The 26,755-nt window shown below is 43.2% G+C and overlaps 3 protein-coding genes across 4 annotated transcripts; 2 read left to right on the top strand and 1 right to left on the bottom strand.

The window, feature by feature from the left end:
- The first annotated feature begins 42 nt into the window (after positions 1 to 42).
- Positions 43 to 4,524, top strand: psmd8 (proteasome 26S subunit, non-ATPase 8). The gene is made up of 7 exons (XM_067507708.1): positions 43 to 199; positions 781 to 853; positions 968 to 1,070; positions 1,169 to 1,334; positions 1,908 to 2,008; positions 2,735 to 2,846; positions 3,608 to 4,524. Exons 1-7 carry the CDS (start codon positions 95 to 97, stop codon positions 3,743 to 3,745), a joined length of 798 nt encoding a protein of 265 aa, XP_067363809.1. The 5' UTR covers positions 43 to 94; the 3' UTR covers positions 3,746 to 4,524.
- A 6,306-nt stretch (positions 4,525 to 10,830) lies between these two features.
- Positions 10,831 to 18,500, top strand: spred3 (sprouty related EVH1 domain containing 3). 2 transcript variants are annotated; one of them, XM_067507873.1, is made up of 6 exons: positions 10,831 to 11,125; positions 13,258 to 13,423; positions 13,588 to 13,756; positions 13,862 to 13,923; positions 14,028 to 14,186; positions 14,582 to 18,500. In XM_067507873.1, the coding sequence occupies exons 1-6, from the start codon at positions 11,115 to 11,117 to the stop codon at positions 15,581 to 15,583; spliced, it is 1,569 nt and encodes a 522-aa protein (XP_067363974.1). In that variant the 5' UTR covers positions 10,831 to 11,114; the 3' UTR covers positions 15,584 to 18,500. The 2 variants fall into 2 exon arrangements, with proteins under 2 accessions (XP_067363974.1, XP_067363973.1); XM_067507872.1 differs by lacking the exon at positions 10,831 to 11,125 and adding an exon at positions 11,596 to 12,273.
- Positions 18,501 to 18,709: 209 nt separating this feature from the next.
- Positions 18,710 to 26,318, bottom strand: dhx34 (DEAH (Asp-Glu-Ala-His) box polypeptide 34). The gene is made up of 16 exons (XM_067507870.1): positions 25,277 to 26,318; positions 24,861 to 25,172; positions 24,347 to 24,601; positions 23,650 to 23,752; positions 23,309 to 23,526; positions 23,050 to 23,224; positions 22,655 to 22,848; positions 22,477 to 22,578; positions 22,134 to 22,391; positions 21,314 to 21,487; positions 21,089 to 21,194; positions 20,858 to 20,964; positions 20,100 to 20,366; positions 19,720 to 19,911; positions 19,129 to 19,273; positions 18,710 to 18,995 (listed from the first exon to the last, which is right to left on the bottom strand). Exons 1-16 carry the CDS (start codon positions 25,976 to 25,978, stop codon positions 18,853 to 18,855), a joined length of 3,453 nt encoding a protein of 1,150 aa, XP_067363971.1. The 5' UTR covers positions 25,979 to 26,318; the 3' UTR covers positions 18,710 to 18,852.
- Positions 26,319 to 26,755: the final 437 nt, after the last annotated feature.

The raw sequence follows: 26,755 nt of genomic DNA, 5'->3' as shown, positions 1-26,755 counted from the left end.
TCGTTCACGTCCACAGTCCCTGGCAACCAAGGAGTTTTACGACAGTCGTTTAACGTATTACGGTGGCCGGTGTCGTATATTTTGCAGATTCACCATGGCGCTGAAAGAGACTGCGGGGCTTTATGAGACGCTCAAAGCAGAGTGGAACAAGAAAAACCCAAACCTAAATAAATGTGGGGAACTTTTGAGCAAACTTAAGGTAGGGTTGCTCGGCTGGTGTCGGTCTATTAATTCGTTTTTATTTTTCTCATTCATACCGGGGGTACTGATTGTTTAGAACTGATAGTGCTGTTAGCTTATGAAGCTAATCTTGCTCTTTTAGGCTAGCGAGGCTAATGTTGTGAACAGTTGACACTAGGGGAACTGTAATTAAACTCGATAGTAACTCAGAGTTTAGAGTCGCTAAATGTTTGGGTGATAGTTTAATACATCTAGGATTTCTGTTAACTACTCAACAAAGTTATTATGAATCGATGATGCTAACGGTGAAGCACCTTCCGCTTCTTTAATGTCCATTTAGTTTCAGACTGGAACGGACCCCTAACTTTTAAATGGACGTTTGCGGAGATGACATTGTACGCTTCTTTGTTTTTAAGCGTTACTAGAGTGAAGAGTTTAAGTTCGTAGTTTCTACTTTTGAAGGGTTGTTTAGAAGTAAAGCTGACAGGTGGATAAGGACGGGACGTTTGATTATGTTAAGGCATTAGTGTCAGCACTACACTGAAAACCTAAATGACGTGATCTTGTAGGAAATCATGACATCAGGCTTTGTTTTTACAGGTTTCATTATTGGAGCTGAACTTTTTACCTACCAGTGGCTCTGCACTCACCAAGCAGCAGCTTATTTTAGCTCGTAAGTATAGAACAACATTTGCATTAACTGTGGATTACAGTTTGGCAGAGTAGTGAAATTGTTAGCCAGGAAAAAAAAACCCAAATTGAGATAGATTTGTGTTTTGCGTTTCAGGGGATGTCCTCGAAATTGGAGCCTTGTGGAGTATCCTTAAGAAAGACATCCCATCCTTTGAAAGATACATGGCACAGCTAAAATGTTACTACTTTGATTACAAGTATGATCACCGTTTGTATTTCCATGTGTTGTAGAATTTAGTTACTCAGTACGGTTTTATTTTTCTAATGCTGCTCTTTCTTTACATTTGTCATCAAGGGAGGAACTGCCTGACGCTGCCTACATGCACCAGTTACTTGGGCTGAACCTGCTCTTCTTGCTCTCACAGAACCGAGTGTCTGAGTTTCACACAGAACTTGAGAGGCTGAGTGCACGAGACATTCAGACTAATGTGTACATCAGACACCCAGTATCTTTAGAGCAGGTACTGTGTTTTATACCTAGATAAAGTATCAATCCAGTGTTTGATGTTGTGTCACTTATATTTGGGCATCAAACTTGTTCTCATGACTTGTCTGCTTGAGCAGAGCAGCTGCAATTATTTGCAGGTTGTTTTTGCTAGTTGAGTCAACTAGGAAAGAGCACACATAGGGTTGGCAACCGACTAACAGCTGTGTTTTGATGTAGTTGTGCATTATAATGGTTCAAAAATGTAACTTTTTTTCCTTCTCCATTTTCTTACACAGCTTTTAGAATTTTTCGATGTTTCAGTGCTCCATGTTTACCTTTGGTTTCTGAAGCTTGTTAATCTACAGCTGTCTTCAAGCATCAAATCATTCAAGCTGCCTCATAGACAGTCTGTGTGTGGAAATGATTTAATACTACTTAATTTTGATTTTGGCTTAACATTTAGAAACTAAATGTGAGGTGTAGTTAAATTATTTAAATGTACAAATTAATAATTATCACTCACAAATGATCACATTTTCCTCCACATACACACAGGCTCTGTAAATCCCCTGTGATGGTACTATCAAATATTTTCTTTCCTTTTCAGTACTTGATGGAGGGAAGCTACAACAAGGTTTTCCTTGCCAAAGGGAACATCCCTGCAGAGAGCTACACCTTTTTCATAGATATTCTGCTCGACACAATTCGGTAAGAATCAATGTGGAAAGCCTGCCTGCTTTAATTTTTAGCATTTGTTTCAGTGATGATCTTTTCTTTGGTAACCACTTCTGTTATGGGAATTCCCTGCAGAACTAACCCTGGTGTTTTTACTGCATATTTTGTTTAGAAATATTTCAGCACCTTTTGAAGCTGGTAGTTACAGAATGAATCAGAAACTTATTGTGTGAGCTAAGTTGCATCAGACCTTGAATTTTAGAAGAATTCGATGACGTTTGGCAAAACATACATGCGAGATCCAGAATAAACTGTGAAATGGCAGAATAAGGGAAGGTTACAACAATTGCATATCTAGTATCCCAATCTTTCTTGGTCAGCCAGCTGACATACATTGTTTTTCCAACTATCCCTGCCCTACAACCTGCTCCCCCAGCTCCTGATTGTCTGAACTCACCTGATCCAGGTAATCGGCAGTGGGTAGGGCAGGGATAGTTGGGAAAACAAGCAGGGTTGCTGCCCTTCAGAAGCATGGGTTGCCCACCCCTCTAATAAGCTGTCTTGATGAAGAAAATTCTGAACAGTAAAAGACTTCAGTGGACTCCATCTGTGTTTATCAGAATAGATGGGGCATTCTTAATTGTTTATTTCATTATGCTTCATTTTGATACCTCTGGAATAAACACAAAGTAAGACTTCATGTACATAACATTTCTTTGAACATAACTTGAAGCAAATCTTTAACCTTTTCCATTGCAGTGACGAGATTGCAGGTTGCATAGAGAAAGCGTATGAGCAGATCCAGTTCAGTGAAGCCACCCGTGTGCTTTTCTTTAGCTCCCCAAAAAAGATGACAGACTATGCCAAGAAGGTATGTATATCATTAATTGGGGCTTTGAACTAAATTATAGGTCATGTAGCATCTAGAGATGAATCAGAATTGATTCTGGACTTGTGCTAAAGCTGGCTCAGAGCTAATTCAACTTGCATACCTCTTAGGAACTGCTTTGCTTTTCCACAGGCTAGAGAAGCATCATAGAGCCATGACATTACATCTGTGAACAATGTCACAGATGTCATACAAATCTAAGAAATGATATGTTTATTTTTACCTAAAAGAAAGCTTTAGTTTATCTTGTCTGCCCCAGCCCCAGACAAAAGCATTTATTTGTTCTAGACCAGCAATGAGTTGTTGGTGCAAATCTGGAACCGGTTTTCCTGGGCCAGTTCTTTTTCTTTGGGGAAATAGGGGTATTAGTGGAGATTTACCTGCAACTACAACATACCAAAAAGAGTTTTATTGAAGAGGGTTGTGCATATTTTCATGTTTGTATCTTGTCCTTTCAACACTTAAAAATCACAGTACATGTTATTTCACAAATGTGAAAAGGTTTTAATAGGAAAATGACTTGTGAGAGTTTTATGCAATGGTTAAATAAATACAATATTTTAGGTAAGATATAAATAACCAGGCTTTGCTTGAATGTTGAATTACTTACTATTTAAACTTGCTGTTCATTGACAGGTTGTTGTGATTTAAATTTTTTTTTAATACCAAGCAAAATTCCTTCCCAGACCCTGCTGAGAATGAAACAGCCAAATAATCAAAGCTGAACGTTCTTTTCATTTCAGAGGGGATGGAATTTGAGCCCAGATGGCTATTACTCTTTCACCAGTCAGCAGCAGCGGACAGAAGAGGTGACCATCCCCTCTACAGAGCTGGCACAACAGGTCATCGAATATGCACGACAGCTGGAAATGATTGTGTAATCCGCCCCCAGGAACACACTCGGCCATGTACAGAAGCACTCAGACACACACACAGCTGATCCAGCATACATCTGGTCAGCAGAAATCCAGTTTCCCCGAGAAATGTGGCTTCATTTATAAATGGAGTGGTTGTTTTGTTGCCCGAACCTCAAAAGTCAATCAGCATATGTTTCTCCTGTACGTGTACCTATCTACAGGTCTTCCTGTTTGGCAGTTTGCTTTCATAATAAAAGCTGGGAAGCAAAACTGAAAGTATAACAGAATACCATTCTATTCAGCGGCTGCCACATGTCCATCTTTATCTTTATTGAGACCAGTGGTTTCGATATTACAGTTTAAGATCTTATACAGGACACCATCTTTTTAACATTTACCTCTTTATGGGTCATTCCCAAATGGTGACCAAATACAAGAACTTCAGCTAGTACGTAAAGACCATTTGGCTTTTTTTGTTTTTTTAGAATTTTTTTTTTACAAGGAAGTTCACTGCAGTCATCCTGTCCCCTTGTTTTAGTTTTTTTTTTTTTAGTGTCCCACAAAACTGTTAACACAACTCAAACTCTTTTTGTATTCAAAGTTCATTTTCTCCTTTAGTAGAGCTCACAGAAATGTATTGCCCTTGCTTCGTATCCTAGCAACTGACAGAATTGCCATTGAAGTTTGAGTGTTTTCTAAATTATAATGCCTCTTCCTCCCTAGATGGTTTGTAATCCAGTTGATCTTACAATGCAAAATTTTTGTCTGCAATAAATGATTCAGATAATAAAATTTCTGAATGACTGTGTTTCAATTTTTTAAAGCTACAACTCTAACATTATTAGGAAACAAGTCATTTACATCCACTTAATTGTAGAAATTTTATAGATACTAATATTTAAATGCTTATCTTTCCCCCACTCTCATCCTTCATCTCTCTCTCTCTGCGCTAAACAAACTGCAGCTTGTGCGGTCGTGGCCCAAGGAAGATCACACATCTGGGTATTGGGTAATAATTGGAATTATGGAAGTGTTGGGCAAAGAAATAATTGACAGACTTGATAAATTATATTAAACAAAAAAAAAAGACCTAAGTTTCTGGGCTAATTAATAAAAAAAGAGTTCCTCGCTGACTTGAACTTTGAAACAATTCAAAGAAAATGATGTAGCTCACCACTTTCTGATGTTGGGTGGCAAGCCTTTTACTTGCTTGTATTGGCAGCGTGCCGTGCGGGAACAGGACTGATTTATAGTGAAGGGGTGACGGCGACCCTTGGCGCAGATCTTGCGTTCATGAGCCACTGGAGGGGTGATGGCTTGATCCTGTTTTTACTTTTTCAACCTGACAATTCTTCCCATTAATCTCCTCTTTCATAGTGACATTTTCATTTTTCTTCCTAGCGTTGGTGTTGTTTGGTTGCACATTTTTCCTTTGGCATAGGAAAAGCCTGGGTTCACATTAGAGTCGTAACCTGTCTTCCAAAATGTACACGCACTTATATGTGTTTGTGAAGTGGCAGCATCATTTGGGGCAGCCGTAGGCCTCCTTTCACCATTGGGACATGTGATTCTACATTCATACTAATTTTACGCAAAACTTTTTTCCATAGTCAGCTTTGTGGGGTTGATGTATTATGTGTCCCCCATTTTGTTTGTTGACTTTGTTTTTTTAATGTAAGCGCAATCTTGTCCTGTGAATTATCTGTTGCAATGGTGACAGGATGTTCAGCTGTTTCCTGGGTGCTCTTACTGTGACCCCTTAGCTGAGCCTTTACTTTATTTTCTAGTTTGGCCTGTATTTGGCAGCATTAGGACGGCTTCTCTCTGATTTGGAGTTGAAGCACTACTCACAGTCCGCTGTCCCGTGGGTGACACTGTTGTGATTAAGGCAGGGTTTTGTTGCGTGAGAACCTTTTGCTGGCGTGAGCTTGTGGCTGCTTTGACATTTGAGTTGAATGGTCGTCTGGGCCTGCAGGCTCGTTGGCAGGCACTTCAGGAAAACCTGGTTTTGCAATTCTTGTCTGCAGTGTTGTGCGCCGTGTCTGCTGCATCGCAGGTCGAGTCAGGGCTTTGTTCACATTCGAGGGACCGCAATTGGATCTTTGACTTGGAGCCTCTGTGAGCGCTTCGTGTGCCTCTGCTTCTTTGGTATGCAAGTTTCCTGCAGGTCTGGCTACCTCTGTGTATACAACAAATGCATGCACCACTTTACTCTACAGTTGTGAACTGAACATGTCAGGTCAAAATTGCTGAGGTCAATATTTAGTTTTTGGAATTCTTCATTGCAACGTTTCGTCAAGTTAAATACATTTTCACTTTGCAGTACATTGCTCTACCTCTACTTTTTTAACAGTGGAAAAAACTGAAAACAATGACATTTTAAAAACACTCTCTAGAAATTGGCTATTTTTGAGGTAAGTCTTAATATTGTTAGACAGAAATTAGTGTTGGGCTGTCTTCCAAAATGTACACGCGCTTATAAAATGTATGAACACACACACGCACAAACTCAACTCACCTGCTTTCTACCTGAGCAGTGGTGTCTTTGCAAAGCACCTATGCTGGAACATGGACTGATAAAGATACGTCACAGTTATGGACAGCATCTGCAACTGCTCTGACTGTCTGTAGTGTTACCTCTGGTCTCCTTAGCTGCAGGCTTTTGTTGTGAGCTCCTAGTGTATTCAGACATTATGGCCATATATCACCTGTGTGTTTGCCAGTAGATTTATTGGAGCTGTAGTTTTATTTTTTTCCTGAGGCTGCACAGGGTTTGTTTGTTGTTGCACTTTCTCTTTTGTGGCACTTGTGCTAGAGGCTTTAGCTGCGGTTGGCTTATTCATTCAGATACATCCTGAATTGGTGGGAGATATCTGAGATAGTAAGGCGATGCAAAATCAACCCTAAATGTAAAATGATAATGTTGAACACTCAGGTTATACAAAGGAAAATTAACAATAAATAAAAACGTTTGTTAAAATACACAGCGATACAGTAATTTAAGCAAGACAACAGACACTTTTATCGCTACAAAAATGGTGCAGCCATATCAACAGTCAACTTGATGTGTGAACTAATAATTAGTTCTGCCACAACATTTCTGCCGTCGCAAATGTTAATAACAATTTTAAAGCTTTTTCCTCCTTTTCCAGGATGCATCAGTCAAACCGTAAACCAGAGCGATCCCACTAATGAAACAAAGAGATTAATGAAAACGCGAGCAAAATATAGTGCTTAGGGAGGAAATTTCACAACCTGTCATCTCAAAAATAGTTTGTGTTATACTTCAATTCAATTCAACTTTATTTATATAGCGCCAATTGACAACGAAGTCATCTCAAGGCACTTTACAGAATAAAGTCAAGACTATAAAGATGTATACAGAGAACCCAACAATTCCCCCTGGAGCAAGCCATAGGCAACAGTGGAGAGGAAAAACTGCCTTTAACGGAAGAAACCTCCATCAGAACCAGGCTCAGGGTGGGTGGCCATCTGCCTTGACCGGTTGGGGTGAGTGGAAAGTGGAGAGAGAAAAGAAAAGAGCAACAAAAGCAACAACAAAACATCGGGCAGGTTGGTAGGACTAGTAGCTGCACACTGGAAAACACACGACTCCAAAGCTAGGGACAGCTGCAGAAAGGGACAGAGAGAGGGGGACAGAGGAGGACAAAGAAAACTACGGGAGAAAACACACAGAGTTAATGTCATACAGTGGTGACAAATAAATCTGGGGTGAAAGGGGAGGAGAGAGGGACAAAAGGAGGAAAGGAGATTAGTGCATTGGGGGTGGGTCCCCCAGCAGTCTAAGCCTATAGCAGCATAACTATAACTAACTATAACATTTATCAAAGACGAAGGTTTTGAGCCTAGACTTAAAAGCAGAGAGGGTGTCTGCTTCCCGAATCTGCACTGGGAGCTGGTTCCACAAGAGAGGAGCTTGATAGCTAAAGGCTCTGCTTCCCATTCTACCTTTGGACATTCTGGGAACCACAAGTAGGCCTGCATTCTGAGAACGAAGTGGTCTACTGGGATGATATGGTGCTATGAGATCTTCTATATATGATGGAGCCTGGCCATTCAAAGCTTTATATGTAAGAAGCAGGGTAAAGGGACAAATCCTGGTCAAAAATAACTCCAAGGTTCCTTGCAATAGTACTGGAGGACAGAGTTTTGCCATCTAGAATAACAATATGGTTGGACATCATATTTCTGAGATTTTTGGGCCCAAGTACCATGACTTCAGTTTTGTCTGAGTTTAGAAGTAAAAACTTGTGGGACATCCAGGCCTTTTATGTCTTCTAGGCATGCTTGAAGCTTGATTAACAGATTTTTTTCACCTGGTTCCATAGATAGATATAGCTGGGTATGATCAGCATACCAATGGTGTTTCCTAATAATGTTGCCTAAAGGAGACCTATATAAAGGAAAAAGTATTGGTCCTAACACAGAGCCTTGAGGAACTCCATAGCTAACCTTTGTGCATGGAGGATTCATCATTAACATGAACAAATTGGAATCTGTCTGACAGATAATTTTTTAAACCCAGTTTCATGTTCCAGTCTCTGTAATAAAATGTTGTAATCAACAGTATCAAATGCAGAACTAAGATCTAACAGAACAAGTATAGAGACCAGCGCATTGTCTTGAGCCAAGACAAGATCGTTGGTGACTTTTACCAGTGCTGTTTCTGTACTATGATGAACCTCTAAATCATGACTGAAAGTCTTCATACAAATTAGTCCTGTACAGGTGGTCACATAATTATTTTGCAACTACTTTTTTTCCTTGAGCAGTCTTGTTGGGATAGGGTCAAGCAGACAGGTTGTTGGTTTAGATGAGCTAATAATTAAACTTAGTTCAGTGAGATCTATGGGTAAAAAGCATTTTAAGAGGGATTCTGGCCTTATAGATGATTCTAGCAGTGTTGTGGATGAAGAGCAAACTGGAATGTTTCGGGGGAGGATCTGGTGAATTCTTTCTCTAATAGCAACAATTTTATTCATGAAGAACGTTAAGGGGAATACTACGCTCAACAGAACTATGGGTCTTAGTCAGCCTGGCTACAGTGCTGAAAAGAAACCGGGGGATGTTCTTATTGTCCTCTATTAGTAATATAATATGCTGTTCTGGCATCACGGAGAGCTTTTTTGTACATTTTTAAACTGTTTGTCAAGGCAAAAGGAGATTCTTCTAAATTTCTGGAACGCTCGTATTGCCTGTTTTAAGTTGCGTGTTTGTGAACTATACCCTGGACATTGCCTCTTCTGGTTTACTGGCCTACAAAGCATTAGTAAACAATCTATAAATCATTCATCAGCCTTTATCAGCTTTTATAAGTATCAGATATGGTATTTTGAATCTTTAGTGTCAAGGAATGTAAAAGATCACAGGGACTTAATTAACCTTTATAATAGCAACAAGGCCTATATCTAATTGTAATAGTCCCGATTTAATAAATAATTGTGTTAATTTTGTTTTAGTAGTTAACTAAATTGTGACTAAATTTCCATAGTAGCGAAGATAGATCCCTAATACAAGCTGTGTGTGTGAATGTGCCTGTGTTACTGCAGCACAACTGCAGGGCTGGATGAAGTAAACAAGTGAGTGTAGTCTTTTCTTTAGCCACATAAAGGAAATTTTCATTTCAAGTTATCATCTTCCTAGGTTACTGTACAGCAGTACCTCCATCTGGAGGATTCTTGGTATCTGCAGTTGGGTGATGCAGTTTGCATCCCCTTATTTTGAAATGCCCTTAGAAGTAAAAATAAAAAAAGACTTTTTTTTCATCAACCTAATATTTGCTAGTACAAATGTTCCGTCAGAAATGAACCCGCTAAATTATAATTAGGTTATGAAGGGGGATGCAAACATGTGCACCAATTATATATATTTTTTAATACACTCTTTGACTATTTTGTTACTTCTGATCATAAAAAAACACTTTTTGTCATGTTAGGTGTAGCAAAAAGTTTGCAATGTAGTGGGATGCAAACTTAACCCAGCTGTGTATTATAGTACTGTGCTATATATATAGGTAACATTATTTTCATTAAAAACTACTCCAGGTTATGTAATCTGGAGTTTTTCCAGATAGTAGTAGAAACAAGGAAGGCAGGGTACTGTACATATACTGTACATGCAGACCTAAAAGGTAGAACCATAGGAAGGAAGTGGAAAGTGCTAAGTTTGTGCCTTATAATTTAGTTTTTGGTTTATTGGTAAGATCAAACTGAGTGAAGGGGAAATGATAAACCACAGTAGAACCTCTCACACCCCAAACGAGAATCCTAGCCCTAAACCAACGCAGCTCATTTGAGCCTCTGCTGCCTCCACAGTCTCAAAAACCACTTTGTGTGTGTGTGTGTGTTGCTGCAATTTCTGAAGTTTAATCCTTCATTTTGCAGACTTTAAAAGTAATAATCACCATTAAAACACAAGTGGGCCGCAGTCTTGCCCATTACTTCGTGCTGTAATTAAAGGCAACATTCCTGTTAAAAGCTATTTCTACCGAATGACATCGTTATTTATTCATTTGAAATAAGTTTCAAGATGATGCAGATTATTTGTACGTCTTAATGTAAAGAAGTGGCGGCTGTTTGCAGATAACACAATATGAGCAGCACGTTTACTAACCGACAACTTTGTGTTTGCACGGACAATTCACTCGGTTCAGGATGCGGCTTGATGGAGGCACTGCTGTCCATGGTGCTGAAACCTTGGTGGCTGCGCGCGCTGACGCAGAGCCCCGTTCAGCACCGGAAACAATGCACAATATACAGACAAAGACAATAAGAACACGACAAGATTAGTTTTGCAACTATCTAAAAATATAATAAGTAACGAAAGGCAACTAAACGCACATGATTTGCAGAGGATCAACCGGAGGTCATTGATGGTCTGCTCGGATTTTCATTTATCATGTAGCAGCAACTCGGGGTTGGTTGTCAGTCATTTGAAATCTCAAAGCTACACTGACAAAGCATAAAGCCACGGTGCTGTCAGTGATTAGTGCGGCTGTGTTGGCACAGGGCAGGTAGTGAGGAAGGGAATACGTGAGGGAGGGATTTGGAGCGAGGGAGGAAGAGAGAGAGAGAGAGAGGGAGGGAGGGAGGGAGGGAGAGAGGGAGGATGCTGCCAGCGGAAAATGGCTGCTGCAACCTCAAGCCTATCCTGATACACCGAAACGACATCAAGGTGGAGAGGGAGAGCGAGTGAAGGAGAGAGAGAGAGAGGAAAAGAGAGGAAGATTAGGAAAATGAGAGCGGATAGAGAGAGAATGGGAGTGTGTCCGTGAGTGTTTCCTGAAAGGAGGATAAAAAGAGAGAGAGAGAGAGAGAGAGAGAGAGAGGAGACCCTGGGGTGGGCTGCTGCAAGCGGCGGGCAACACCGAGCCATGGAGGGCGAGTAAGTCCTTACATTTTCATTTTTAATATTGCACATATACATATTGAGGCATCCAGCACAGCGGATAGAAAGAACGCCACCGCCATTAATGTTCCACCAAACCCAGCATCAGGCACTATTATCGCAATCGGTGCTCTACAATTTAGCAGCCTGCCGAGAATAAAAACACCATTACGTAGTCCTGAATCAACAGCATACACCCTGTTTCCGATATAACCATGACTAGTGTAACAAATGTTGAGCCACCTTCATGTGGACCCGTGCTTTTGGACAACTGGCACGCAATCTGCACGCACAAAATGTGAAAAATTAAAGTGATGAAAGGGATGAAAACGCACCAAACAAACAATAGGAGCCGTGCAACAATTCAGAAGTAAATGCGTGGTTAGAGATTGGTTAAAAAAAAAAAACAACCCCCCCCCCCCCCCCCCCCAAAAAAAAAAAAAAAAAAAACAGTCACGAAATCAGTCAATGTGTAACAATGTATGGGAAAAAAAAGGCGAGTTTGGGGCCAGCATCGCGTCATTCAAGACATGGCTACAGTAAAACGAGGGAGGGATGGAGGCGTTGTGATTTTTATCAACGTGTCTCGGGGTTTCATTATGATTTTTAAAGCCAAACTTTATGAATGAAATGTGATTTTTCTCTCTCTCTCTCTCTCCCTCTCTGTGTGTCGGTCTCCCTCATCCTCACCCCTCCTCTCCTCTTTCCCTTTTCTAATCGACCCCCTCCCCCCATCTCTCGTTTCCTCTCCATTCTCTCACCCACTCGTTCCTCTTTTTTTCTTTTTTCCTTCCCCTTTTCACACGCGATTGCATTCTATTTGGGCCTAATGTCTTTCCCGGCCAAACGTCTAAGCGCGATGTCGAGTCCAGTCCGGTCTTTTCCCATTCATAAAAAAAAATATATATATAGATATATAACATAATATCTAGGTGTGTAAATGGGTGCGTGTAGCAGGGGCGGAATGCAGAAAAAAAGGAGCGCCTGGGAAAAAAATTGCAACAATTAGAATTCGGTGTGATTTGAAAATAGCATGCAGCACATGCACAGGTCGGACTGCGGTGCTGAATTATTCAGTCAGCTGGCGAGAGCAGAGCTTCTTTTTTTTTTTTGGCAAGAATGCCGGGGCCTGTGATTGCGAATGGGTGCGTTCATTGATACATCTATCTGGGAAACACTCATTCTCCCTCCCTCCTCCCATTTGGCCATTTCTCTCCTCCTCAACGCCGGGCTGCTTTCCGTCAATTTGCTCCAAACTTCCGTTATTGTCGGTGCGTCCGCTCAACGCCGCAGTTTTCATCCCCGCGCTTCAAATAGCACCACAGCAGGTCGTATCCAAAAAAGCTCTATGCTAAATATGTTTTACCTTCACCACTTGCCGGTTAAAATCCGTGCCAGGCTTATTAACAGTGGCTCTGCTGCTGTGAAGTTGCTGAAGCCTCATTTAGGCCACTTTCAGTGTGAAGCTTGTCGTGTTTTCTTAGCCCAACAAAGCTGAAACTATTGCAGCGTTTAAAACTTAAAAAAAAAAAAAAAAAAAAAACGATCAGGCGCGTGGTTCATTAACAGGTGTAGGGCTGGTGCCGCTTTGCTTCCCGATTATCCTGCTTGGAAAACACGTTTTGTGAAGCAACATTTCACCTTTGTGACATGCGGCCTTGCGTAATTGACACAATGACGGTGGAATGGACGTTGGACGTCAGAGGGCACTAACGAGTCCACTGCTGTGCGCTCTGGCACGAGCTGAAGCCGTGCTGGAGGACGGTCCATAGGAAGGTGACATTTGTGCTTTATTAGAGGCGTTTTTAAAGGTAGAGGGCGGATGCTGGCGATAAGGAATAACAGGGCGCTCCACGCAAAACGCACACCCGCCTTCTCTTGGCACTCACGCAAAAGTGGAGACAGTGTCTAGCCGTTCTAGCTGTAAACGATTACCTCAACATCACAATTGGCCATGCACATTTTATCATGGAAGTTGTGTGCGTTAGTGCGCACGGGCTTGCGCGTATATACGCGTATTTACGCGCAAGCGTGTATGTGTATCATTACGCTGTTTAATCAGCTGGGGTTTCTGCTCGCTCTCTCTCTCTCTCTCTCTCTCTCTCTCTCTCTCCTAACTTCCTTCACAGTGTGCGTGTTCGAGCAGTGGTGATGACACGTGATGACTCCAGTGGCGGTTGGGTGCCCCTTGGAGGCGGAGGCCTCAGTCACGTGGTCATATGTAAGGGGCGCAGCCATGACGGCAGGGGACGGAGAGAATACATCATACGTGGAGAACGGCTTCGAGATCGAGCAGTGAGTGTGTGCGTGTGTGTTATGGCTGTCTTTGGTGTCACGTTGCTCTTGAAAATCACCTAAAGACTGTAGATTGGGGTTAGATGGGGGTTTGGTTTCTCAAAGGCAAATATATTGGTTGGCGGAGTAACTTATGTTGTTGGGGTTGCTATCTGTGTCTTTAGCCGGTGTTGGAGTGTGCAGTGCAAAGGGGGTTAGTGTATAACAAGGTAAACCCCATCTTCCACCACTGGCGAGTAGAGGATCGAAAGTTCGGCCTCACGTTCCAGAGTCCTGCCGATGCCATCTCCTTTGAGAAAGGGCTGCAAACTGTCATAGACAAGCTCGACAGAGGTAAAGACACGAGGGCCACACAAGAGAACTGATTTCATTAGCTGCTCAAATGGGCTTCGGGAGATATCCAGGCAAACGTGAATCTTCTCTTTTCATGTTATCAAGGCTCTGATTCGCCCTCGTCCTCCACACCAGAAGAGGCTGACACTGAGGACGACGGACAAGCCGTGAGTATCTGAGCAGTTTGTCATGTGCTGTCACAGCCTCTAGGCCCCAGTGCATTTATTGTTGTTTTTTTTTGACTTGTGGGATGACATGCAGCTTCTGCCAGTCCCATACAGGAAGTGAGTCGTCATCCAATAGCCGAAAGGAGATGCTTCCCAAGCCCATCACCATAGTGACGAGTGAGTCGTCGTCTACCTGCTTTGTGCGGTCAGAAGAGTTTAGTTTTGGTTCCAGCCACGCTGTCACCACTCAGACACCGGCTCAGGTAGCGCAACTTCTCATGCTCCATCTCTGGTGCTCTACTGTCATAACATGTCGCTGAAAGGACCGATGTGTTTATGTTTTCTCGTCATGCCTGCGTTGATTATCAAAAATAAGAGCGTTGTGGATCTGCTAAGGGGATCTCAGCAATATAAGCTGTATTTAAAGTGTGTTTAGGAAGTTATATTCCTTGTGTTCCCACCCTTTTGTCCACAGCTACTTCAGAGACATTTATTGTACATAATGTAAAAGTAAAATTAAAACCACCTGCTGACCCCCAACTAAACAAAACATTATCAGATCTGAGATTCCAGATCTCTACAGATGAAACGCTTGAGTAATTCCTGCCTCAGTACACAATGTTCCTGACTCACTCTGTAATCCTATACCCCTGGACAGATCCACACCAGGCCGGGACAGCACCAGCTCTCGCAGATGACTGTGTTAAATCCCCCGGCGCCCCCTCCACCACCTCCTGCTCCACCTACTCCTCCTGTGGGTCCTCCAGACTCATCTCCTCTGTCCCCTCTCTCACCTACCATTTCTCTTCTCGAGGAGGGAGACCTGCGTAGTGTGGATCCTTGCAAAGACCTTTGGGGTTCTCGAGGTTATGAGGACTACCGACGGGCAGGGGCCACTAGGACTATGGTCGGGGGGCTGACTGGGGGTGTGGTTGTCGGCAGTGGAGGAAGTCTGCAAGACAAGTCCGAACTGTGCATGGTTCGCTTTGAGAAGGAGCTGGCAGGAGTGGGTACGGCTGGCTGCGAAGTGACCGTGAGCCTAGACAGCAAAGCTTCCCAGCGTCTGTCCTCATCGTCACCCACCTGTATGTCCACGCCCAATGCTGTGTCAGGCCTGTCCTCAGGTGCCGGCTCACCCCAGGAGACGGGCAAAGGCTCGCCCTCTCCCTGCTGCATCCACACCTCACTGGCCACACCCAGGTCACGGACTCGTAAGAGAGGAGGAGGGGCCAGCAGCACCGGTGACCCGGGAGTAATCTCTCCCGATGACGACAGCCCGTGTCCTCAGGCCTCATCGTCATGCTCGTCTCGCTGTGTGTACTGCCGCTCTGTTTTCAGCGCTTCAGAGAATGGGCGGGGCCGCTGCAGAGATGCCCCAGACCCGGCCCTGCACTGCCTCCGCCAGTGGACCTGTGTGTGGTGCGCAGAGAGTCTGCTCTACCACTGCATGTCGGACTCTGAGGGAGAGTTCTGGGAGCCTTGCTCATGTGATGACTCAATGGGGGGCCACCCGCACCCCCTTTGCTGTGCCCGCTGGTTGGCCCTCCTGGCCCTGTCGCTCTTTGTGCCCTGCATGTGCTGCTACCTGCCTTTGCGCGCCTGTCTGCGGTGTGGTGAGAGGTGTGGCTGCTGTGGGGGAAAGCACAAGGCGGTCCGATGAGGCCAGGCCAAGGGGTGGGAGGGGTTCTCTGGACCAATGGGGTTCGGGTGTGGCGAGGGGAGAGCATCTGTAGGGATGCAGGAGGTGGAGTTTTGCCGGTAGAACAGTGCTCTCAGCGCACCCAGACCTCTGACGTGGCCCCTCCGAAGCCCCATGACCTTCCACTGCATTCCGCTCTTTCTCTTGTCCACCTAGGGCCTTCCTCACTGGTCCATGCCTGCTGAAGGTGCACTACACCCAGACCAGGCTCTGTGGGAGTCATTTGGAGCCTTCATAGTGGATTAACTGAGGGTTGGCTGATCTAGAGTTAGCAGTTCAGAAACTGCGCGACAAGAAGAGAGGGGCAGAGGCAACAATGATGTGTACACTGTTTCAAATGTCCGTTTTTTTATTTATTTAGAAAGAAAAGCATAAAAAACAAAAGATGTTTATATATATGATTGTTATAATTTGAATTGGTATATTTTATTAAGTGTAAAACATAAAATACTGACCGAATCCCCCAGTGGCACACATGATCACATATACACAGACATGAGATGTTGGGGAAGTTAGTTGTTTCACGTTGGCTTGTTTATCAGTCAGATAAACAGATGTCACCCTTTACCTCTAATTTTACCTCAAATGTTACTCAAACCCTGGTTAAGAAAGGAACATTGAGGGGGGAAGAGGCTTGGAGTGAGTGCAATCTCCAAGAAGTTATCTAAGCATCTGACGCCACTACTGTTTTAGTTGACTGTAGTGGAAATGCAAAGGGACAATTATTAAGGGAAGTTGCAATGACACAATGCCACAAAGACTTAATATCAGATTATGATTCATTATAGTCCTTTGTAACCAAACACAAGATTATTTCTGGGGTTTAATTGTGTGTGTGTATTTTTTATTTGTTTTTTTTTGGGGGGGGGGGGGGGGGGGGGGGGGCACAAGACTGTGTGTTGAACATTACACCCTCACTTTACACCTTATTTTCATATTTCCACATATTTTCAATATTAATCATTGAAAGCCTCACATCCCATCACTGTACTTGTTGAATCAGTCAAGGTGCTTACAACTGAGGCCTCTGAGCGAGTCTATTCTACCTAATGGACACAGCAACAAAACGGTCCCGACCCCCAAAGAAAAACAGGACAGGACCCCCACCTTAGCCAATCTGTAGATTGCCACCAAATACTTTGAGTGCAATGAAAAACGTATTGAAAGAGTATTTTTGTACCAGTCACTCGCATTGGGAAAACTACGCGGACTGAAATACTGTGGTTTGTTATTGCGTTTGGCACGGAGCAGAAAAGACGAACAGGAACACACACTTGCCTTTGAGCAGCAGCACGTAGCTCACAGGTGTGACACTTACATGTGCGTGCTGTAAACTGTTGACCCTGTGATAAGAAAGCAGACACGTTAACTTGAAAAAAGGATGAGTGGAGGAGAAAAAGTTTGTTCCTTAGCCACAGTGGCAGTGTTTTGGTGAATGTTGCTTTAAGTATGAAATCCACCCCCCCTCCCCCTCCCCCCATAAAAAAGCTGCTATTTTAAGGCCTGCCCTGTTCGAACTTTCCTTCCGCCTCGTAGCAATCTATGAGGTGGTGTGGCAGCCTCTGAAACCACCCTTCAAGTTCTGATTCAACCTGAGGTGCCGAGAAGTGTAGGAAGAATGTTCACACCTGGGCTTAAAGGTAAATTTACCCCAAGACATTTAAAAAAAAAAAAATGCTTCTGGTGATGCACCTTGTATTTCTGTGTTTATTTTGCAAATTAGTGGTATATTTTTCTACTTCCAGTGAATAACTGATCAACGGTAGATTAAAAGTGAATTCCATTACATTTTAGTGTGAATCCCCTCCAATGCAACACAGACACAAGATTTGACCAGGAATGGAAAATTTGAGGCTATAAGATATAATACTGTCTGGTGCACCTACTGAATTGTCATAAATACTAGATGACAACTGTCCCAAATTAAAAGATTGGACTGAGGACATCTTGAAAGTGTACGGAGTTGGAGGGATTACTACACTTTTAGATTCCTAGGATTCTCGTTAAATGAAAGATAACACACAGTGTGGTCTTTATATAATCAGTTTTGCGTTATACTACAATCTCACATCTCAAGAGGATCATGCGTAAAACCTTGAATTGTGGCGGAATTAACCTTTCAGAAGCTTCAGCAGAAATGTTTATATTTTAGGTTTAGCCAAGAACTTTTATCCAAAGTGACTTGAAGGGAGTGAACAGGCAGTGGGGGTTGGACTAAGGACACGTGGCTGCTCGTGAACACAACCCTTGACTTTCCGGTTATGGGACGGTTGTCTTTGTTACTAGGCCAGCCTGCCAACAATGTTGGCCCACTTTAGAAAAAAGAAAAAAAAAATAGACATCCTGTCACAATGTGAGGAAACACAAACTCAGTCGGTCACTAGAATGCCATTCGCTGATTTTAGATAATCATAACACACACAATATCCACACTTGATGGTGCAGATACACAGAACTAGTAAAGCCATTGCACACAGTTTGCTACTGCTGGTTCAGAAATGGTGTTAGTACAGTACAGTAATGACAGTCATGCGATCACAAATGAAGGCCCCATTCTTACATCTTAATAAATGTGCCTTTTGATTTGAGTAATCAATAACTTATGATTTCTGAGTAACTCTGTATTAAGTACTATTCACCTTTTTGGTTATTGGTTTCTGCCAATGTGCATATTTTCAAATGTACGTATTTATTAGTTTCAAAGTAATTGAGATATTACCTGTTTATTTATTTATTGAGATATTTATTCTGATTCTTTATTTTTTTTGAGACAGGTTTTTATCTTCCGTGCTGTCTTACTTCTGACTTTGTGCCAATGTGCTGCTTTGAGGTGTTACATATCGTGGGTTTGTATCATTATTAAACCCTCACTCTATATTTTAATTCGTAATTGTCCTCTCTCTCTCACGTGTGCGTTAACTCACTGCGTCTTTTCCCGAACACTGTATACATTTTGTATACTACAGTTTTTCCACAAAAAGGTGGAATAAGAAAAGGGCTACAATTTTTTTTCATGGTTGAACATTTAAAAGACAGATACATATATACTGGATTTGAATACAACAAATACACCCAGTGACCATTAGAGGGAAGCAAGTAGCATTTTAATGTTCCTGGAGTACAAGAGAAATGAACAGTGACACAAATATAATAAAAACAACTATAATCTTTCTCTTAATTGAACAGACAATAGTTGTGATTAGCTGTTGTCCTGTAGGTGCTGTGGTCAGTTACTTGGCAGAATACATGTGCTGCCGTTTATGTTTGAGGATCTCAGTGGAGGTGAGGGTCAGGTCTTCATTACAGACGTTGCAGTGATAAACTCGGGTAAGACTGGACATGGACGAGGGGCCTGTCTTTGCACTTTCTGGCTCTAAAAACAGCAACACGTACAAACAATTAGTGTCAAATTAATCAGGTCTTTTCAAAACTGTCACTGAATGTGTGAGCTGTGACACGGGGGAAACAAAATCCAACTATACATGTCAACATCAGAAATTCCTGACCTTCCTCCAGCTGCTGCTGTTCTCCTGCTGGCCTGCAGGAGGCCTCATGCTGCATGCGCTCCAGTGGAGTCAGAGGCATGTAGAGGTCACAGTTAGGACAGCTCCAGAAAATGCGCAAACACTCACTGTAGAGGTCCCTTGAGTCCTGCAAACCAAATAATATTGCAGTAATTGTGTTTGTTAGGTGTGGAGATCAGTTTATTGTAGGTTACATGCATTTAGCAAGGGAAGCTGAATGGTTTTACTTATAAATATGAATTTGCGGAAACATCTACTCCTAATAAGATATCTAGTTAGGGAAATTCCATTTTAGGTTTTATTTTGGTAATATTGAAGTCTTCACACACACTAAAAACATGATTTTAAATACTGTGGGATGGGAAAACAGTTTAAAATGCTATGCATGTCAACTGTAACATTACAGTTAACCTGAAGTGGTGTCTAAAAATACACACATTTCTACAAAATAAACGCAAGGCGAATATTAGATCTAAACATGGAACAATTTCGCTAACAATTGAGATCTCACTGTAACTTGTAAGTTTGAGGAAATAGTTTTCGAGACTGTTGCACTGTTGCAGACTGACTCACAGTCAGACAGTTGTAGGTGAAGAAGTTGGTGACACTGAGTCCTCCTTTAATGGGGTCGGGCTTGGCCTCGCCTCCCGGGACCAGCAGGCTTAGACCCGGAGCGTTCGTGTGGGACAGCTCAGAGTCAGAGTGAGGACCGATGTACAAGTTCTGGGTCTGGAAAGCTGTGAGTCGCCGCAGGCTGTAAGTGACCTGGGAGGGAAGGTAAGAAGTACACAGAAAGTGCATATACAAAGATGAATGGATATGAATCACTGAGAATGTCTGGAACATAGAAACCGACTCATTCATAGCAACTTGCAACAAATTGACGAAGTTACTATTACGTCAAAAAAGCAATGCATTATATTGTTAGCATCAGGTTAGCACTGCATCAGTACCTCTGTGTACAGCAGGAAGCGAACGAGGCCTTCGCCCAGTTTCTCTATGGATCGGCGAGACATCCCCTGGACTGCTGCTTCCCCTAATTTGCTCTGTTGCAACTGGACGTGTAGCAAACGCTCCAATTCAGCTCTGAGGGTCAAAGCTTTGGACAGCACCTTCAGGGCCTCCTCCGGTTCTCTCAGCTCCAGCTCCAGCCAGCCGTCCACTATTAGACGCGTGCAATCAGCATTACTGTCCACAGAGTTTGCTACAAGCAGCAAAGCCTGGTAAACGAATACAGAGACGTAGAAAATCATCACTACGGCATCACATGTGAACGGACCAGAGCTAGGATCTATGTGAGATACAATCTGTGCGAAAAGATGTACAAAACATCAATCTGCAGTACAATCCACAAAAGACATGTTCTGGGCTGTACTATTTGTCCTTTTTGAGTGTTGTCGCAGCAGGACAACTTAAATGGGTGGAATCATTACGCTTTAATCCATAACATCACAGACCAATTAGCTCTGAATGTTTTTGGTTAAAAAAGTAAACTGAAACAGTAACTTTGAAAAAAACAAAACAAAACAGAAATCTTGCTTAGCTGCAGATTTCAACTAAGCAAATATTACTGCACCGGATCTTCGGCCTACTCTGAGTTGGTGACCACATCAATCATATGGGTTTACTACCAGTACTTCAAGAAAGATAGTACGATGGGTATTGTTGAGTTTGTGGTGAGCTCAAAGACAGCCCCAAACCTGGTACTCACCTGTAGTGCTGGAACCCGCACACAGTTGGACAAATATGGCTTGTTAGTCTCTAATAGAGTGACAAAGGCCAGCAGCTGGTGTCTGCTACTGTCCTTCCTATCAGGCCCTGCAGACAGGAAACAGATTGGGGAAATTAGCCTGAATTTTGTTGGGGGCTAAAGGTAAATCAGGTGATTCATTCCCAAATCGTGTTTAACATTTTTTAATTGTAAGTTTAAGAAAAGGTTTACCCATTTCACTGTTGTCATCCTCAGGCACATGTAAAACCTCTGGGTCGCTGGCAAACACACTGGTGGGGTGGATCACCACTCCCTGCTTATTTTTGGTGTGAAACACCTACATGAAGTCACACAAAATGGACGAAGATCAATAACATTTTCATGGCGTACATTCATTATTCCACACTGTATTAACACTTATCAACGGAGTGTGGGCGCAGCGGCAGGAGGCCCGACCTGCTCCGAGTCCTTCCGGGTCGAGTTATGTTCATCGGGCAGTGCCAGCTGAGGGTAGAGGCCTCGGCAGAGCAGCAGCTTGAGCAAAGCCTGCTGGCGGGAGGACAGGTCCTGACCGACTCCAACTGCTTCCTGCAGCTCTGACACGTTGTGACGTAACTTGAACTTCACCTCCTGTTGCAGACAGAACACCAACACAGACAAGTGTGTTAATGCACGAAGATGTCATATACATAAACATATCTACCTCTGTAAAAATTACATTCTTCCTTTTTTCTCTCCATTGTTTGTACAAAGATAAAATCAGGTAATAACTTTACCAGAGCCGATTATATGTCTCTAGGTTTGCTGCAATCAGCTGCTGAAACATGATCAACAAAGCAGCATGTGAAGTGATTGAAGATCACAGGAATAAGAGCAAATCAACTAAATCTGATTTACTAACAGGTATCAAATAAAAAAAAAAAGTAGCAGCAAAAACAGTGTACGGGATGTTACATTTGTGATGCATGTGTCCACCAATCCCGTAGTTGTTGGTTCGATCCCCGGTTCCTCCGGTCTCACATGTCGAAGTGTCCTTGACCAAGACACTAAACCCCAACTTATTTGCTCCCGGTGAGTGCAGCTGAGTTCCAGCTGCATAGCAGCAACCCCATCAGTGTGTGTGTGTGTGTGTGTGAGTGTGAGTGCGAATGGGTGAATAAGAAGCAGTGTAAAGCGCTTTGAGTCTCATTTACATGCACCTAATGTGAAGCATTAGAAATGTTGGTGTTAGAATTTGGGCCTCTTTAGTGGCAAACTCTTTCTTCCTTAATTTTACCTGTATGTCGATGTTCTGTTCTGTCTTGTCCTTCTTCCCTTTGCTTGCTTCCTCTGTGTCTGACCCTGAAGAGAACTCTCCGTCCTGGCCCTCGTCCAGCCTCAGGACTTTACGCTTGCCGCCTTCCTGCTGTTCATGATCTCGCTTCATCTGATGCAGCTTCCGCCTCTCCGTTAGCCTCTTCCTGCGCTGCTCTCGGTCACTGCCAGAGGGAGCATTGCGCTCCGATTCCAGCAGACCGTGACTCTTGAGCAAGTCCTGTTAACCGCCGAGATTCAAACTAAGAAACATGTGGCAAAACTGTAAAACATTTTTTGTGTGTACTACTTTATCCGTAGCCTGCCTTGAACTGTCGACGTAGGTTGACCATCTCATACAGTCGCTGCTCCTCCAAGCCTCTCCTCCTGCACCACTTCCTTGAGCCGCCACCTCTCTGTCCCTTCACCTGTTGAGCTCAAATAAATAAATACATACATGGATACTGTGTCAAACATGTCACACGATTTCACATGTTTACTGACCTCCACCCAAGCATTGAATGTGTTGAGCAGTGTGAAGGGGTCTCCCTGGTTGCTGTGCAGGGGCTGGCGAGCTGTGGCACAGTCTGGGTTGTGCTGTGAGCTGCGGAGGAAAGGTGACTGAACGCTGAGAGCTGCTGCCACTGTCAGCACGGACTCTACAAGGTTAAACAAAGAGCCCAGCACCAGCATCTTGCCTAAACAAATACAAGAAAAAACACTTAAAACTGTTACTGTGTGTAGCACTCAAGTGAAGGAGACCAAGCCTTAAATGATGCTAAGTGAACTTCTTTAACTTGCCCTGCACTATGTGCCACTGTATTATGTTGTGTTTTCAGCTTAATACAAAAAAGATTAATAAAAAAAATTAGAGTCTGGCTCGGTGTAGGGAATCTTACCTATGACCACATCCACAGGCAGCTGTGCCAACAAAGTTCCAATAGGAGTGAGTTCACCACAACTGTCCAATGCCCCCTGTTCTTTCAGATAAGTAAGTGCAGTCTGGATACTAGCCGCTGGAGGTGGATCAATGAATACAAAAGAAAGTGGATCTCCAAGACACATGCTCTTCATCTGTATAACAAAAAGCCATCAGTTAGGCAACTGTTTAACCATGGAAACTGAATAATTAACAAGAAAGATTTTTGTTCTGGAAACCTGGAGAATGAGGGAGTCCAGAGCCACTCGGTGAATTTCAGGCACTGGGTAAGATGCGAAGGCATTGTAGTCAGACTCAGCATACAATCGGTAACACACTCCTGGACCCGTGCGACCGGCCCGACCCTTCCTCTGCTCAGAGCTGGCTTGACTGATCCAAAACTCCTGCAGACGTTGCAGCTTCGCTTTCGGATCAAAACTCATTTCCTTCACTTTTCCTATAAAAGAATTATTGCTGTGATTTTAAAAAGCTTTACTGCACCACCCTAGGTTTGTAAAGGTGCTGTCATTAGTAAGCCTAGAAAAAAAATGCAGCCATAAATGTACTTTTAGGTCCATACCTGAGTCCACAACAAAGCGCACCCCGTCTATGGTGACTGAAGTCTCAGCAATATTTGTAGAGATGATGCACTTTCTCACTCCAGGAGGAGCAATGTCAAACACCTGAGGAATAACATGACACCAAAAAATTTAAACTGAGACATAAGACACAGACAATAAACATTTAGAATTCAAACAACACACACTACTCACAAAAATGTAGGGATATTCCACTTTCAGGAGAAGTTTACGGAAAATGTAAAAAGTTCATGCTAGGGGGGCATTTAAGTAGAAACATGCAATGGTCATTTCTTTATCTCAAACTATTTACTGAAACAAAAGCTTACAACAGTGGTGGGTGTACCACAAAAAAAAAACGTCAACGTCTCAATAACTCGAGAATTCTTGGTCCCACGATATCAAAATGTGGACAGCATGATGAGAGAGGACTGTTTAGTGGTGGTCACTGAACCCATACATTTAGTGGACGTTGAGATTTTCAGGGGTCAATCACCTTGTTAGAGAACAAATTACGCAATAAGTATTGAAACATTGAACAGTTGGACATGTGCATTCAAACGTTTAGAGAAGGTCAAGTTCACCTGTAAAGTTCAGTGCATTTTAGGTTCGTTCTGAAATTTCTCCCCAAAAGCCAAAAATGCCCAACTTTTTGTGAGTAGCGTATATCAATTTTAATCTAAATAAAGCTGACTGTGCCTTGTCCTGCTGGGCCAGTGAGAGCGTGCTATGCAGTGGCAAGACGATCCAGCGGGATGTGTGTGTGGCGTACACCTGACAGGCCTCTTGAATGGTGGAGATCTCTGCCACTCCACTAAGAAAAAGGAGGAGGTCTCCGCGCTCCTCTGGGGGGTAACGCTGGTCGATAGCTTGCAGGATGCGCAAGTATGGCCTGGGATCCAGTTTTTCTGTACGTGATGACTGCTCCTCGGGTGGAATGGGCTGGTAAATTACCTTGGTGCAGGAAACGGACAAAGAAAAGTTGAATAAAAATTAAAATTCTGAGTTTTGAGGAAATGAAGGGATGTACGATCATTCATGGATGCATGAAAATCACATAGGGTTTGGACTGGCACCTCTGGCTTTGGAAAAGTTTTTACACTTTGAATGGATTTGTTTTTGAGTGTGCCAAACTGAAGCAATCAATTTGAAACAATAGATTTCTTCCTGTGTGCTGCATATTTACCTTTGAATATTTTCCCCCTTTGCTTACCTGTATGGGAAACAGCCTGCCTGGTACTTGCAGAACAGGAGCACTATTGAAATAGTCAGAGAAAAGTTTGATGTTGATGGTGGCTGACATGAGGATGAGACGCAGGTCCGGGTGGTCAGCCAGCAGAGAGCGCAGGACACCGAGGAGGAAGTCACAGTGGAGATGTCTCTCATGGACCTCGTCGACAATCACCACCTGATACTGAGCCAGTGTCTTGTCCTGCTGGATCTGTCGGAGCAGCAGTCCCTCTGTCAGGAAAAGGAGTTTGGTGGCGGTGGTTCTTGTGGTCTCAAAGCGAATCTGGTACCCCACCTGAAAGTCAGAATTGCATATTGTGAGCTTTACACAGACCCTAAGTGTATGGTCTCGTCAGCGTGACAAAGGTAAGAATTTGTATTTAATGGTTTGCGACAAACCTTTGACCCATACTGATTGAGACTCTCAAAGCTGACCCTCTTCGCGAGGGATATACAGGCAATACGCCGAGGCTGGGTGCAGGCTATGTGGTCGAATCCTGCTGAAAGAAGATACTGAGGTACTTGCGTGGATTTCCCACAACCCGTGTCTCCTGCCACCACAACCACGGAGTGACTTCGAACCAGCCCCACTATCTTGTCCCTGTACTGGAAGATGGGCAGGTTTTTCTGCTCCCTGCGAAGCTTGGCCAGTTTGCCAAAACTCTGTCTCTGGCTGAAGTCCAAGAAATGCAAGAGAGCCAGACGGCAGTCTGAGATCTCCTGACTGCCAGGCCCTGAGGATCTCTGCTTGCTTCTGTGCTCTGTCCTTCCCAAACGCTCCTCAATATCCCGGGTGCACACGGACACATTAATCCGGTAGCGAGCATCATACTCCTGAGGAAGGCCAAGATCTACCTTACTAGTCTTTCTCCTGTCCTTCCCCTTTTCTCTGTCCTCTCTTCGGGTTGCTCCGGACCCAGACATATCCCTCTTTGTTTTGAACCTCTGGAACCGGTCAAAGAAAGCCCAGAACTCTTTGTGCTCCGGGCTGCCTGCCTGGATGTAATCGTGCTGGCGGAAGAAGATCTCATCCAGTTGGGCTCGGCAATGCGGGCTGTCCCAGTCCCAGCTCCGGCTTTCTCTCCTCTTGTCCGCATCCATATTTACCTTAAGCTACTCGTCAAACACCAAACTGGATTTAAGTTTATCCACTGCCAGCATATAAAATCCACATGTTCACGGCTTTACAAACAGGTAGCAGCTCATTAAACCATCCTCGGACTAGCATGCTAACACGGTCTTACACCTGAACCTGTTTTGTTTGCATTTACCTAAAACAGGAAGAGCACACGTCCTTACCATTTTTAACCGCTAAATCGGAAATATTAATGGTAATAATACGCTGCAACTCTAATAAAAAGAAATGATATAAATGAGCTGGATAGAAGTTCAAAAGCTGCAGCAACTACCACGAGGGGACCAATAACACGGTGGGACCATTTCCGCCCCGTGCTTCATAATCTTCCGTTACGAAAAACTATATCTAAACTAAATAACTAGGAACAAAAGTGTCAATGAAAATCTATACAAACAACGTGATCACACAATCCCCCCAAATACTGTGTTGAATGGAAGAACATATTTTGCCGTGGTAGATAGCACGCTCTATAAGATAAGCACAGTCTATGACCTGCAGTTGGACTCAGATTTGTCCGTTTCTTCTGCAGCGTCCTTCTACTTTTAACATAGTTCTGTTCAAAACCCTGCTACAGTACAGACTTAAATCACTTTGAATGTCAATACTGTACTGTAGTGAACAAATCAATTAAAATATGAATTTTGTTGAAATTAGATGCAATTAAAAAAAGGAGACTATTGGAAAATAAATTACAAAATGCAAATGGGGGGCATATTAGTAATATAGGACTAAGCGGAATT

This window comes from Channa argus, chromosome 6 (genome assembly GCF_033026475.1).
Source record: "Channa argus isolate prfri chromosome 6, Channa argus male v1.0, whole genome shotgun sequence".
Classification (NCBI taxonomy): domain Eukaryota; kingdom Metazoa; phylum Chordata; class Actinopteri; order Anabantiformes; family Channidae; genus Channa; species Channa argus.
This window is presented reverse-complemented; position numbering and strand designations above follow the sequence as displayed.